Source organism: Babylonia areolata, chromosome 8, assembly GCF_041734735.1.
Source record: "Babylonia areolata isolate BAREFJ2019XMU chromosome 8, ASM4173473v1, whole genome shotgun sequence".
Lineage (NCBI taxonomy): Eukaryota > Metazoa > Mollusca > Gastropoda > Neogastropoda > Buccinidae > Babylonia > Babylonia areolata.
Window position 1 is genome coordinate 22,445,551 of NC_134883.1, and position 15,807 is coordinate 22,461,357.

The window sequence follows — 15,807 nt, forward strand, 5'->3', positions numbered from 1 at the left end:
ATGTGTGTATGTGCACTTGCAGTGCAAGAAGAGGAAGTGGGTCAAGGGGAGGATAACCTTGCCATCCAGGATGTGACCGACAACCCAGCTGCTCAGGCTGACCTGGACAACACACACCAGCACAGCATTGTGGAGCCAGATCCCGACAGCCTGGTAAGCATGGTCTTCTGTGGACAGTGTGCCATGATGGCTGCTTCGCTGTCAGAGTAGATCCTGTTGGCATACAGTGTGGATTGCCAAGGATTCTGTGTCTAATCTTGAAATAAGTGTACATTATGAATATAGCAACTTTCTTTTCTGGATTATCTGAATGTGAGCTGGTACATAAAAAGGAAAACAGTTACTTAACACATACTTAACCGTGACCCATTTGTGCAGACTCCGGCAGGGGTCTGACATTCCTGTGCTGTGCAAACTACTATCCGCCTATGCGGAGAAAACCAAGTTATTTTGCTTGGGATTGTAGGTCTCGCAGCTCATCTTACAGTCATCCATTATATTATGCATTTGCCTTTACTTTGAACTGTCTTCTCTGAAGCGTGTATGATCACATGGAAAGTGTTTACATATATTGAATTTCAATTATACAGATTGTCATTCTTGTCATAAAGCATGCTGATTGAATAGGGAGCAGGTTGGAGAAGTATATCAACAGACGAATAGGTGTGATTGTAGCACAGACTGACACTGTAGAGAAATCAGGTGAACAGGATAGACAGAACTATGGTTGATTGAGGCATACTCCTTTGTGGACAGAACTCGGACACGGAGCTGGACCAGATTGTGCAGCAGATCTTCCAGGGAGAGTCACGGTCAGGAGGGGGTGTTCTGGCTGATTACACAATGGTCACAGGTACACTTAAAACTGAAGCATTGAGAAAGTGAGAAAGTGAAAGGTTTAAAAATAGTATGCTTTTGCATTTTGTAATGTGCTTAGAATGTGCTAAAATGAACCAGAAGGTATGCAAGTTAAAGTGTAATATGTGTGTGTACGTTATTTGTTTAATATTTCCTTTATGTTTGTTTAGGTAAATATAAACTGATGTCCTTCTCTTCGTCTCAGTATTTGTAATTCATATACAACAGAACAGATTGGATTATTTTTAATTGAACGGTGAAGTTCAGGGAAGACTTCTGCCCTAGCTTGTACCCAGAGCTGTCCATATTCAGTCCTGCCTTACAGTAAGACTGATAATCATTGTATCGTGCTGCAGAACAAGCACCAGGCCAAGAGGAATCTCAGGATGTCATGATTGATGTGATGGCAGCTGAGGGTGACGATGAAATGGAGCAAGACAACTCTCAGCTTCACAACCAGGAAGCTTCGGATGGTGAAGATGACGGTCTACATCACCATTCTCACCGTGCAGGTATGTGGTAATGCCAGTTTTCCTTTCTGTGCCACTACTGTCGCACAAAAGCATTTATCATACATTCATTGATCTGCGTGTGTGTGAGTGTGCACATCTCCATAGTACAACTATGTCATGCTAGGTAATCAAAATTTTAGTCAAATAAGTGGTGAGAAAGTCCGACACCAACAACATACTGTTATGGCAAATGATCTTGAAGAAATAATCAGCTGCACTTTATGGGGGAAGGGGAAGCAAATGAGGGGGGCAATCTAACAAAACTGTTTTGGGAAAACAGTTTATTATTACAGAGAAAATTTATACAACATCTGATAAGCAGCACTTGGCTTGGTATCAGTCCAGGTACCAGTATCCATTTTTTTTTTTTTTTTTTTTTTTTAATTCCTGCATTCATCTATTCTATCTTTACTATAAGGAATAGATTTTTTTTTAATGCAAATTAAAATATATCCTGTTCTTTCGCCCCAAACGAACTTGTCTTTGAATTTATATTTATGGCTTTCATGTTAATTTGTGAATTAACAGATCCAAACTTAGACGAGTCTCCTGACAGCCCTTCTGAAGGAGAGGATGAAGATGACTTTCATGAGCTCGAACAGGAGGAGGATGGTGATGACGATGATGATGATGATGAAGATGATGAAGGAGATGAAGATGAAGAGGTGAGTATGATGAAGTGTTACTTTTTTGTTTATCACACATCCAAGATATGGGTGACATTGCTCTTGCAAATAAAGATTTTTGTGGTCAGAGAAAGCTGGTGAAGGGAGAAATATGAAAACGTCCTTTGAAAGTTTATGTAAATTGGAATTGATGGAAAGATAATTAAAAAAAAAGCTGTGGCTGTTTTGAAGTGAGAACATCAGACACCAATTTTCACATGGTGCAAGCATCAGCATAACAGAACAGCGCTGGTTAGAAAAAAATAAAAATCACCTTTTGGTTTTCACCATCCACTAAGGTCCTGTCAAACTTTGGCTTTGCATACCTCTGTTTTGAATTTATTGGTTTCACATTGACTTATAATTCTGAACATGAAGTGAAAGGAAATAATGAAGAACAGTGATTCTTTGAACATGATGACTCTTTGTGTAGTCCTCTGATTATGCACAGTTAACAGTAAGGGCATGTTGACATGAATGCCAGGGTTCGGACATGGAAGGGGATGATGACGATTACCAGGAGATGGACAACTCTGCTGCCCTGAACCAGGATGATGACTTCCTATTGCAGCTGGAAGACATGCAGGCAGCTGGAGGTGAGATAGGGGCTTCACATCTCGGAGGAGGGAGTTGGAGAATGTGTGCATTATTTTGTCCTTGTCAGTTTGAGAGATTTTGAATGTGTATTGTTTGTGATGCTGTGATACCATGTCAGGAAGTTGGAAAGAAAATATATTGGGAAATGCAGCTTTCTTGACACAATATCCATAAGTATCTGCAAAATGCCCTTTGAAAAAAAGAAGAAAAAAAGAGGTGTGTGTTTAGCTTTTCCTTTTCGTGTTCTAATGGGAAAGTTTTCATTACAGAAGTAAGCATACTGGCAGGCCACACACACAGCTTTAAGTTTGCATAGGTACATGTTTTTTTATGTAGCTCTAATATCTGAATTGAAAAAATAACTCTGAAATCTCCGCGAGTTTCAGAAAATAATTCTGCGTTGGCCTACTTAAAATTTGAAATTCGCACTGTTAGTCAAAGGGACAGAGGCGGACCAGTCCAGTCAATATGTGCTTCATGCAGGTTCTAAGTTTAGCAGCTGTTGTCAGTCAGAAATAAACGCACTGACAAGGAAAGTAATCCTACCGGCAAGATTACTGGGCATTTGGCTGCTGATGTCTGGAATTTCAGTTTTGCCTGTGTGAAAAAGAATGAGGAGTTTATGTGAGATAGAGAGAGAGAGAGAGAGAGAGAGGGAGGGAGGGACAGACAGATAATATGTAGTTTAGTCAATTAATAACAAAATGCAACATTCATCACTTGAAATGGAAAAATCCACTTATAATCTATGGGTGACCAAAGCAACAAATAAAAAGTAGTTAGTTCAAGGCGAGTACTAGGAAAAGTCAGATTGATCAGATCAGTAATATATAGGACTCTCTCTCTCTCTCGGTCTTTCTCCCTCACACACACACACACACACACACACACACACCACAAGAAGAAAAAAAGAACACACAGAGAAAAAAAAAAGAAAAAACAAAATTATCTTGCGGTATTCAGCTTTTCATTTGAAGTAATCTGCTAACGATTTATAATCGGATAGTAAAGAGAAAAAAAAGGGGGGTGGGGGGAGGGGGTTCCCTTTGAAATTTTAGTTATGGGCATAGCAGAATGAGCAAATTTGTTACACATGATGGTGTTTTTGTTTTTCTCATATCAGCACCTAGAGAGAGAGAGGGGCATGGGAGCTTGGGTTGTGACTGTGGTACAAGAAGTTGTGTGTGTGTCAGAGCAGATAGTAGTACTGGGACACTGCTGCTCAGTGTAAATGATATCAACAGACCAGATTCCTTCCCCATATCTTGCAGCCAGAAATAGGTTCCCTTGACTCATGTCAGACTGTCAGTGAAGCCAGAGCAGGTGTGGTCAGGCAAAAAAACTGACCAGCTGTGAGCACTGCATTTTAAGTGAGATTATAGGAATTTTTTGCTGGTGCTTTACAGGCCTTAAATGAAAAGTTTGAACAAAATATTCTCAAAACAAAATCTTTGTTGGAATCCCTAAAGGAAAAACACAACCAACTTTTGTGTTTGTGGAAATCTGGCATATGAATAGCATTTTAACATTTTCACAGTGCAGCGGCACATCTTGTGAATAGGTTGTTGATCAGTGTCTTGACTGGTTCCGTTTGAACAAAATGATAAATAATCAGTTTCTTGATTCTGGTTCTAAAGGTGGGGGAGGCCACATCATCTTCAGTGATAATGCCCAAGTCTGTTCCTACCAGCTTCCAGTCTCTTTACATGATTCAGACAATGCTAACGAGGCTTCAGGTAATTGCTTTGTCATGTGGTGTGTGTTGAGTGTGTGCGTATGTTTAACCAGCTGGGAATGAGAAAAAAATCTTCGTTCCATTGCTGGTAAATTTGAATCACACTTACTTTACATGTATACAACAGGCCTGCACAAGATCAGGATTCCTGTCTCACTCAAAATGCTATGCCACCAAGGATAGAAGACAAATCAAATCCTTGCTAAGGTTTATCCCCAAAGCATCTCACACTGATATTCTGACTCCCCCAAAACGAAATAACTATACCTTTCTGTTCGGGATTATATTCACGGATGCCTTCTTCCATCGATGTGGAGTCTGTTTTCTTGCACCTTCTGTCTGTTTTCTTGCACCTTCTGTCCATTTCTCATATTTTTGTGATTGTGAGGACAGAGAGAGAGGGTATCTGTCTTTCTGATGGCTCCTTGTATAGCCTTGATACCCAGAAGTGTATCAGCTCACTCTTGTTCTTTACAGACGAAGGCATGGTTCCAGCTTTCTCCAGCTGAGTTCTGGCATCCCACAGGGGAGCTTGTCAATGCTGCATCCTCATGCTTGGTCCCTGGTCCCCTATGGAGGTCTATTTGATCACAAACTAGTTACTTTGGAGGGCATGCTACAATTTGTCATGCTATCATTTGAGGCCAAACCTAGTTGCAGCCTGCTGTGTCAGTCCTCAGAGTCCAGATGAAATCAGATTAAACCAACTTACTGGCTTTCCTGTCATCCACAGACCTTCCTGCCTCAGCTCTAGGAGTGCTCAGAGGATGTTCCTTTTCTGATGAGCCACTTTTCAGAGCTGAACTCGGAGAAAATAAGAGCAAAGTTCACATGGAGCTTATGTTTGGGACCTGTTAGAATACCTCACAAAGCCCCCCTTCGAACCTTCGAGTGGGTTTCCATTCTTGCTCCTTCCGCTTTGGATTGTTTTCCTTATCATTCTACCTTCCAGTTGGATATCCAGTGTGTCCATGCCATAGCAGTTTGTTTCATGATTCAGGGTTTGAACGAGCCAGGTGTGTGTTGTTTGTTTTTTTGTATTAGTTTTTTCCGCCCAGGTCCATGCAGTGTATACAGATTTGTGTTCACTACAGAGATTTGCATGTTCACCTGAAGCATTGAGTTCACGATCATCTCTGTGTATGTCCAGTAGAAAATTTTACCTCTGAGCTGATAGCAGGAAGTCAGCCAGATCTTGCTGGACAGAAGAGGTAAAAAGTGCTGCATGTCATAAACATTTGAGCTTGAGTCTAAAGCTTTTACCTGTTTCAGTTATGTGTATAGTGTTTTTGACATGGTGTGCTGAAAGTCAGTGTGGACTTCCATGGAGTTCTATCTCAACAGATATCTCCAGGTTTAGAGATGGCTCACATTCTTTGGCAGTGGATGCCCAGCAATCTTGTCTTGTTCTTTTCAGTACTTGCAGGTAAGCCTTCAACCTTGGTCGTGCTTTTCTGCACATACAAGCCACAGTAAACGGGTTTTGACTTTTTCCCCACTGAAAATGTTATAAAACATAGTTAAGATGATTTGCTCTAATGCCCTGTGTGCCTCTACAGTATGTTGCCTCTGAAGAGACTGTTTGTGTTGGTTGCAAGTTGGCGTTGGTTGGAATAGTGGATAGGACTAGTCATTTTTTTTCTTCTCTTTTGCATAGGTTGGAATTGTGGGTAACATTAGCCATTACTTTCTTCTCTGTTTTTTTGTTTGTTTGTTTGGGTTTTTTTGTCCAAGGGTTAGATCAGGATCTTTTATTCTCTGTGGCATAGTATTTTGAACAAGATTAAAATAATGATCTGTGTCAGCCTGTGCATATGTTTGTCATGTTGTGTGTTATAGAGAAATATTCCAGATTGGTTTTACTTGCTATGTAAAGAAGAGAGTATTTTTGAAAGGTTTAAGTAATTGACAGGAGAGTATTCCTTGTGCAGAGAAAGAGTTTGTGGGTTATCAGCTGTTATGGTAGCTTGCTTGCACAATGCCTGGAGGAGGGTTGTCTTAGGAGTTAGTGAACAAACATTGTGGATTGTTGACTTCTTGCAAATGAATCACCATCATCAAAGCTTTATCTTCAGTCTCATTCAAGAACATGCAACATCAAGTAACCTGTCTGAGCCAAGTGAATTTTCCTCCCACCCATGAAAGAATGTGGAATATTTCATATTTGATGACATGGGATAAAGTATTTCTTCCCTGTCTTAAAACCTTTTTTTGTGATGATCAGATGTTCTCCACTAGAATTACTGAGCAGGGAATGGACTTTCGAGTTCAAGCATTCAGGTATCTGTGCCACTTTTCCAGTAAGGTTGAGGATAAGAAGATTGTTTGACTGTGTCCTTTAAGAATAAATGTATTCCTTGACAGTGCCCACCCTGCCACCAGCCCCATCAGGAGTGACTGCTGCCCACCCGCTCCTTGTTCGCCAGTCAGAGAACCTCATGAACGTCCGAGTTCCCCGATCACGGCACAGAGCATCATACCGCTTCACCCCAAGCACGCATACCTTCCACGTCAACATGCACAGTTCAGGCAGCTCTTCCCGTCCCAATCCACCAGTCATTTTGCAGAGGTGAGGCTGGAGCGATAGATGTGTATGGTGAACTAGCTAGATACTGTTCAGAGTCATCTTTGGAATGTGTGAAAGACATAGATGTATTCTGGAAATATTGAGAAAGAGTAGGTGCCTGGAAATACTGAGAAAGAGTTGGTGGATAAGGCACTATCTTGAACTTAAAAAACAAAAACAAAAGAAATGCATTATGCATCTCTGTAGATCATCCACAAGGAAAACAGTTTGCCTTGATACAATGACAAGAAATCTGTTTCATCCAAAATGTTATTTTCAGGATGAATAACTCTTGCACTGGTGTCTGTTCATGTAACTCTATCTTCTGTACTGGAAACATGTGAGGCAAGAGGGAAAAGCCTGCTCTGAACCGAAACTTTTTCTTTCTCCTTGTGAATGGGAGAGCCAAGAAACAGTTGATGTATTTCATTGATGTAATGTATCCGCATTCCTCTTGTCCAGTATGCACACACAATTTTTTATAAGTTGCCAGGGGTGCAAGGTGTTATTGCTGTTTGTGCAGGTTACTGGGCCCAAATGCAACAGCGGACATTTTGCAGCTGACTCACAACATCCCTCAGGCAAGTGTTCCCTTGCGCACACACCTCCTAGCCAATGAGGACCTTCGCATCATTTCCCGTCCTGACGAGGACTTGTTTGAGGAACTGTTTCAGGTGGCGCTCTTTCTTTGATTCAGTCATTCTTCTTCCTGTTCCCCCAGTCTCCTTTCTTACCTTCGTTTCACACCCTCCCTTTTGCTGACATTTTATCTTTTTGCTGCTGTTTGGCACTGATTGGGCATATATTGTGTAGTCGTGCGTGTTTATTCTGCTTGGGGTATGGACAGAATTGTCATGTTCCTGCTTGTTATGCTTTCCTGTTTTGAGCATTGTATTTCGGGATGTACCTGCGCTTATTTCCCTGTCACTGGCTGCGTTGGTTGTTGGTAGACACTGTCGATTCCTTTATTATGCTGTACATATGTTGTGAACAAAGACAGTCCACTATTTCTTTCTGTGTTGTCAGTGAGCCAGTTCCTTTTTGAAATATTCTGATGGAAATGTGATTGCTTGCTGTCTTTTGTGTGTACTTAGTTGTGGATACAGTTGTGGCACATCTTTATATACTTCTAAGTTGAGAGCTGCAGGTAAAGCCAAGCATTGTTACCTCATTGTTTGCTGACCCATAGATGAAATTTAAAATGTTGACCTGTTTAGCCAGCCTGAGTTGAGGAAGTCTTTCAGGTGTTGTGTTGACTTCATCTTGCCTCCTTGACTGTGATATGGCAGTTTCCTTACCTGAATATGATTGTGTAACCAGCCTTCATTTAAAAATTTCTAAAAGTCTCCCTGATGATTGTGGCATGCTTTTTGCCTTATGTGTATGTGTGTGTGTTTACATGTTCTTGTTAAATGGTTGTTGCCAAAAATCCAGATCATAATGAAAGAAATTCATTTGCTTACTGATAAGAAAAAATGCTGATGCTTGCTTTATTCAGTTGAAGTGAACCGTAAGTTCAAGAATTTAAAAGAAAATGAATGAAACCCAAAAGGTGCAGGTGTGTTTAGACATTATCTTTAAAAGTCCATGGCAGGTGGTAGAAATAGCAAAATCAGTTTGAGCACATTACATTTTATTTTAAAGTTTTGTGATGCAATGTTAATTTTTTGTGTGCAAATGAAAATAGAAGAAGAAAGGTTTGAAATAATCATATGAGACACTTTGCTGTTTGTGTATTCATTGTATATCAAAACTAAAATACAAGATGAACTAACCAGAATAAAGAACATTGACTGACAGCCCTTCATTCAGGATCTTGTCTTCTTATCAATTTCCGTTTAAAAACTTTGTTGCATATGTTATGAGATACTGGAGCAGGATTGTTGTAAGGACTGGAATATGTTGAAATGTGGTAGAATATGACCTTAACCCATTGCCTGATTCGGACATGAGACTTAATCCCTTTTGTCGCACTGTTATACACCTACAGGACTATCTCTCTTGTCCAATTCTCATCAGCAATTAACAGTTGATAGTTGAAGAGAAATGACTTACTTGTTTCTCCTTGTCTTAGAGAATGTTTGAAGATTGTTTATAATCCTTGGACTTGTCCTGTTTGCACCGTGTGACTCTATCGGAAATTCCGTACTCACTTGAAGACACGGTTGGTCTAAATGGTGTTGACTAACAAAGATGGATCTTGGCTCATTTTTCGAAGGTTTACAGTCTAAGAAGCGGCTCAGGATACACTGAAAGATATGGATAGTGGGGAAGAAAGCCCTTGTAGTGGTGAGAGTAATGATTCAAGGGCAGATTCAGATTATGATAATAAGCCACAACTCCTTTTGTGATTCAAAAGTGAAAAGTAACAGTGATGTAAGTATTGTGCATAAGACTAATCTGTCTGCATCTGTAGTAGGCCCAAAGTTAAAGTGATGGTGAACATGAACCAGTTGGCAGCACAAGCACTGTCACTCTACACGTTTAGCTGGAAAGGAGATGAGGAGAGGGGTGGTCAGTCAAGCTCGCCACCAGCAGGAGGTAGACTGGAGGGCGGTATCTGTTGGCTGGGTGCCAACACACAGCTAGCTGGCCAGTTTCTATTTCATCAAGCTCTGGTGTAATACTGGGCCACAGGCACCCAGTGAAAACAAATTTCACTGGAAATCCTGGGATGGATTGTGATGTAGAGAAGTTTTAACTACTTGATTTTATAGACATTTTCTCTGACGAAGATGTAAAACAATAGCAACAGTTTTACAGTGGAATTATAACATCTTTATCATTTACTTACAACTTATCATCTACTTGAAGTATAATGTGTGAGCAATCATAATGCTTAATTTCAAGGAGAAATCTTTATATTTTAGGAAGTGGTACATGTTTTTTTTTGCACTTAGGTTGAATCCCTGAGTTTTTGCTGGGCACACAGGAATAACAAAATTGTTCAAATCTTTGGCAGGCAAGAGGTTAAAATTGCCTGGACATTGAACAGTGCAACACCAATCAGTAGAGGCTGCTTAGTTCACAAATCAGTTGGCAGAATAGCTCAGTGCTCAAATCTGTTCAACCAAAAACAAATTTATCACAGTGAATACAAGAATATTTGTTTATAGAGTTCAGTTGACTTGTTTTAATCCTGCAAAACATGTGGCAACAGAAACAAATACATAATCAACAAACTGGAAGTTGAAAAGGTTATACATCAACAGCTTAATGTTTTATATTTATCATTAAACAGATGGAGTGGACATACTAATTGTATCATCATATTTGTTGTTTTTATGTTTTTTTGCATGTACCCATTGTATCTTTGCATCAGTGTCTTAGCTGTAGTTGCTTATTTGTGATGTTTTCTTAGTAGTTGTTTTGGGGGGTAGGGGAGGTTGTATTTGTGCTTATGCTTTAATTGTGAAAGCTGCATGAAGATGGCACTGTTTAATAATTATAATCCATGCTTCAGTAGTTTTAGATTTGCAACTTCATGAATGGAAGCTTTACACTATGACATAGTTATTGCATTGGCTTCTGTTTCCATTTATTTCCTGTGACTAATTATTGATTTACCTTATTTGTTTAAATATTTTAAACTCAGTATGAATTTGTCAGTACAGGAAATATAACAGTATGATATGGATTTGGGAAGGTAAAGCATAACAAAAAAATACGAAGTGTGTATGGATTTTGGAATTGAAAAAAAGATGGAAAGGTACATGGGCAGGGAAGAAGTTTGTGATAAATTGACGAAGAGTGTTGGAAAAATATAGCAAAATATAGGAGCTTGTATACTTGTCTCCACTTAATACGTTTCCTATTTAGGAGTGTGAAAACCTTGGCATGGCAAAGTGAGATGCTTGGAAAAAAAAAGAGTATGCCATGTGAATTTAGATCAAGGGGTAAACAACTAGCCATAGGTATGTGTGTAGGAGGAAGTGGGTGAGGGTCTGTGTATGTTCTTGTATCTATTTAGTAAGACATCCAACAGACATACAGAATAAAGTGGGAGATAAGGTCGTCTCTGATAGAAAGTGTATTAGATGTTTGGAGAGTATTGCTATTGGTGTAGCTAACTGAAGGATGACGTTAGGTATGCACTGCACAGGACCAGTATGCTGATGCAGTATCCGGGGGTTCTGGTGTCCTGTCCAGCATTCCCTCCACTCTCACTCGCTGGACAGAAGAGGCTCGGGTCCTCGATGGTGACAGTGTTCACGACTGTACCACAGGTAAGAAAGTAGTAGTTTTTTTCCTTGATAGTTCAGTGGCATTTCCCCCACACTGCTCATACTGAGGCCCCCCCACCCCACTCCCCATATATAGTGGTAGCCACATACAGATTTGCCTGTTGTAGTATCTTCATTGGCAGTCCACAGCAGTCATCAATATTAACAATTTTGCCCGTCGACTCTTCTATGTTGAGGTCGGAATGGCTGTGTACCTGAATGGGTATACCCGTTTTAGCGTAACATAGTATCCACTTATGGTTCGACATTCTTATACTCTACTTAACATTTTTGCCCGTCAGCAGTACAAAACATACGTGAAAAAATACCAAACAGGCAAAAATGTTAAGTAGATATACATAGAAATGTCTACTACAGCGGACGATTTTAAAGGAAACTTGGATCGATTAGAAAGGTGTCTAAAAAGGGATGCTTTTTGGGGCGTTCCATGCACCTAGCAAGGGGCTTGGAAAGAATGGGGGATACGCAAAGTGAAGGCGAAAAATTTCACGGACGGGCATTATCGTTTTTGCCCATCTCTTGTACAAAACATACATGAAAACGATTAAGACGGGAGTGTGAATGTATACGCAAGTTTGAGTTTGTGTCAGTACTTGCAGTGAAACTTGTCTCGAGTCCAAACGTGTCTTAAAACGGATGTCTTTGTGGGGCATTCCATGCATCTAGCATGGGGCTTGAAACAGAAACGGGAATTTGCAAAGTGAAAGAGAAATTCGAAAAGAATACGGGAACGTTGTCGGTGTCCGATCTGCGATACGGGACGTATAAAGCAGTTCGATCGAAAGCGGTCAATGTGCGCAATCGCCGGTTATTCGAAGTGAAGACGGAATGAACTGTACCGTGCTTCGCGAGAGAATGAAATCCAGAGTGGAGGACGAGACAACTGATGGGTTCTGATTCTAACATGAACTACTGTGTACTTACGGAGAGAATGTCGATCGGTGGATATATATCCTTTTTAGGTCTCCTCAGAAACACTCCACGGCAGGCACTGGTCAAGTTTGATCACAGGTGCGTGACTGGAGCCACTGTTTATGACGGAATGAACTGCAGTTTTAAAGGAACACTGGTTTGGCAGTTGATGCGTTACTGGGACCACCGTTTATGACGGAATGAACTGGAACGTTAAGGGGACATCGGCTTGGATACATGTTACCCAACGGGTGCTCCGGTCAGAGAAGCAGCTCCACAGCAGGGTCCCTGTCCTGTGTCGTCACAGTGCCCTCGTTCCACAGTGCAGTCTCCAGTCAGGGGATCAGGCGGCGGCCTTGTCATGCGTGTTTGGGAAGCTGCCCTCGTGGTGTGACAGTGCCAGTAATGATCTTCTGCACAACACAATATGTGTATGTACTTACAGTCACACACACACACACACACACACACACACACACCGGCAGAGTGACACACATAATGACACACACACACACACAAACGTTACTATGGTGTTTAGAAGCGAAAACATCTCACCCGTTGACAAAACGGCACCTGCTTGAGATTCACACATGGAAGGCGGAGAGAAGGGATCCACATGTAAAGTTTTCATCCGTTTATTCCTTCTGAAAATAGTGAAAGATGTCAAACCAGATTTCTTCGCCAGTCTTTGTTTTACTCTGTCGTGATCTGTCATTCGTGAAATGGGTGGCCTGAAATATGCGGTATAGACTCACTCACTGGTGGGGGGGTGTCCACACGAGCAGGGCGTGACGGCCCGGCAGTGAACTTGGGTGGTGATGATGCCAGCCTTTCAGCTGCTCCGTGGGTTTCCTGCAACAATATACTTGAGTGTTTGTGACTGCATCACTTGGCAGTGTTGTATGCTTACTGAGATGAAACGGAATGAATCGATATTGAAACAAACATCGTGTGAAAATCAGTTTCACGTTTGTAAACAGAATGGAGTGCAATGTTAATACTTGTGTGTTCTCTTTAATTTCTTATCTGTTAAAAGTGTGTGATTCTAGACGAATGTAATAGATTCTTTCCGTCTTTTCTTATATGCCCCATAGTGTCACAACACCATCACTTACCATACCACCCTCCCCCCGCACCCTCCCTCACACACACACACTTCGGAGACTTGAATACGCGCAGGCGTACCCCTGCACAGCCTCACAACACGCACACATGATGGCACAGCGTCATTCGCAAAAACTGACTGAATGAAAAGAATAAAACAGCTTGCATGAAACACTCGCGTGTGTACGACGGAAAAACAGGATGACAGCAGTCTCCTGTAGTGGGCCGGTTCGTTCCTTTCGGCCTGTTTCGTTGTACGTCCTTGCTGTATCGGTTCCGACAGCACTGACCGGGTACACGTGGAAATCCACACACTCGGATTTCCATTCCCTGTATTGCGGTGCTCAAATGCGTTGCACTGGCAGAGGACTTCACGTTAAAAATGAGCGGGACTGGTGGGACCTTCCTCAACAACGTGCTGCGAAGAAAAGTAACATTCCGAAATTGGAAAGTGCATTTTAACGACCGAGTCAGTGTCCATGCTGAACTTGAACCGTTTCCACTGGACAGCTGGACGGTCCTTTCTCGTGATGCTTGCGCCGGCTGTGCCAGTGAATGTTCAAGTCAGCGATTTCGCGCGCGTGCGTGCGCTCGTGTGTGTGTGTGTGTTAACTTCATTCCGTGATTGCCCGTGGTGTGTGTTAGACGGCACCTTCTTTCCTCGACAGCACGTGTCACGTACGTGTGTGCTGTGTCCTGTGTTGCATGTCAGTATGCTCCTGGCTTTCCGTGGAGAACTGAGGACGCGGAGACAAAATAATTAGCTGAACAGATGGCCATTCTTCCCATACGCACAGACTTGTTCATGTTACGTTCCGAACCCATTGTCTAGTCCTCCACTCTGGTTTTCATCCTCCCGCGAAGCGCGGTGCAGTTCATTCCGTCTTCACTTCAGGTACAAGATTGTGGCACAGCAGTGACCTCTTTCCTACGTCCCCTTCGTGCACATCCACTTCGGCAGACCAGGGACAGGTCGTGCATGTACAATTACAACATTCCTTCAGCATGTGTCTGTGTGTCAGTGAACAGTGACAACTTCATTCCGTGTTTGTGTGTCCGAATAGTCGCCGGGGCTGACAGTTTCATTGTGTAACTGATGATGATGTGCGTGAACACTCACAAGTTCATTCCAGGATTGTGTGTGTAGGCATTGACAACTGACTTCATTCCGTAGTTTGGTGCGTGTACACTGACAACTTCATTCCGTCAAAGTGTGTGTGTGTGGCTCTGTGCAAAACATGTGGAATCATGTATCGGTAAGTACAATCGCAAACCCTTGTGTCGTCATACGCTTTCGTTTTAAGCCTCGCGCGACCGCCGGACGCCGCACTTCATTCCGCCGTTTACAGTTTCGAACTGAAGTGCACAACTCTTGCGCGCTTACCTCTTGCCATCGGAATTGCGCATGACCGTTTACAAATAATTCAGACGGGCAAAAACGTAAATGCCCGTCCGTGACATTTTCTCCTTCACTTTGCGTATCCCCCATTCTTTCCAAGCCCCTTGCTAGGTGCATGGAACGCCCCAAAAAGCATCCCTTTTTAGACACCTTTATAATCGAGCCAAGTTTCGTTTAAAATCGTCAACTATAGTAGACAATTCTCTATATATCTAATTAACATTTTTGCCCGTTTCGTAGTTTTTTCACGTATGTTTTGTACTGCAGACGGGCAAAAATGTTAAGTAGAATATAAGAATGTCGAACCAGAAAGGTGGACAACTTTTCGGTCCAAAGGGTATACCCATTTGGGTACACAGTGATTCCGACTTCAACATAGAAGAGTCGACGGGCAAAAATGAGGTCACACAACAGAGGAGACCTGCACTGCAACTGTGTCACATCTGTGGTGTTTGTTTTTTTTTGTCCCTGTTAGATTCAACATGAGGACCATACTTAGGGAAGTGGTAGTGTGGAATATGTCCCCTGACATGTTTACCAAGTGTTTTTGAGTGCATTCAGCAGTTCCACACTCAAGAGTTAAGACAGGGCAACTGGTCATTTGGGGTAAGCAGAAAAGACCTGAAAGTTTGGAATGACCAAATAGTAAAAGCAGGGATTATTTGTTGTTTTTGTACTTTTCTGAATATCAGTCCTTGTTACTTTTTTCTACAGTGGTGAAGCCAGAGGTGGTTGACTGCTTGGTGAAGAAGAGAGATGCAGAGCTGGCTGAATGGCGAGAAAAGCGCAAGAAAGCAGCTGCAGAAAACTCTGCCAAAGAAAAGTCAAAGGAAACAACAAATGAGGCTGCTGTTGCATCAGCCACAACCACCACCACTGCCACAAGCAGCGGCATGGCCTCATCCAGTCCTATGGAATCCAGCATCAGTTCTTGTCCGGCTGGCACTACCACAGTAAGTGTACCATTCATTATATATATATATATTTTTTTATTTTTTTTATTTTTTTTTATTTTTTTTTATTTTATTTTTTTTTTTTTGGTCCCACTATAGGGGTGACTTCTTACACCAATGTTTGTTTCCTTACTGCATTTTCAGTGCATTTGCAAAATTACATCAATCTGTTGCTGTTCAGCTATTAGACAGATACTGGAGGTCTTTATGGTATATACTTCAGAACAATACAAAGGTTTTACCACTCAAAGGATTCTTTTAT

The 15,807-nt window shown here is 41.7% G+C and overlaps 1 protein-coding gene across 6 annotated transcripts in view; it reads left to right on the forward strand.

Moving 5' to 3' along the window:
- The window catches only part of LOC143284656 (E3 ubiquitin-protein ligase HUWE1-like), a 108,045-nt gene that overhangs the window by 71,224 nt on the left and 21,014 nt on the right, over nucleotides 1–15,807 (forward strand). For 3 of the 6 annotated variants that reach the window (XM_076591557.1, XM_076591562.1, XM_076591558.1), the window contains exons 51-60: nucleotides 23–153; nucleotides 757–853; nucleotides 1,215–1,370; nucleotides 1,899–2,035; nucleotides 2,520–2,631; nucleotides 4,270–4,368; nucleotides 6,732–6,936; nucleotides 7,457–7,607; nucleotides 11,036–11,159; nucleotides 15,307–15,545. In XM_076591557.1, the coding sequence (XP_076447672.1) occupies nucleotides 23–153; nucleotides 757–853; nucleotides 1,215–1,370; nucleotides 1,899–2,035; nucleotides 2,520–2,631; nucleotides 4,270–4,368; nucleotides 6,732–6,936; nucleotides 7,457–7,607; nucleotides 11,036–11,159; nucleotides 15,307–15,545 (1,451 nt within the window). The remainder of the gene's footprint in view (nucleotides 1–22; nucleotides 154–756; nucleotides 854–1,214; nucleotides 1,371–1,898; nucleotides 2,036–2,519; nucleotides 2,632–4,269; nucleotides 4,369–6,731; nucleotides 6,937–7,456; nucleotides 7,608–11,035; nucleotides 11,160–15,306; nucleotides 15,546–15,807) is intronic. The other 3 variants (XM_076591560.1, XM_076591559.1, XM_076591561.1) reach the window with 3 other exon arrangements.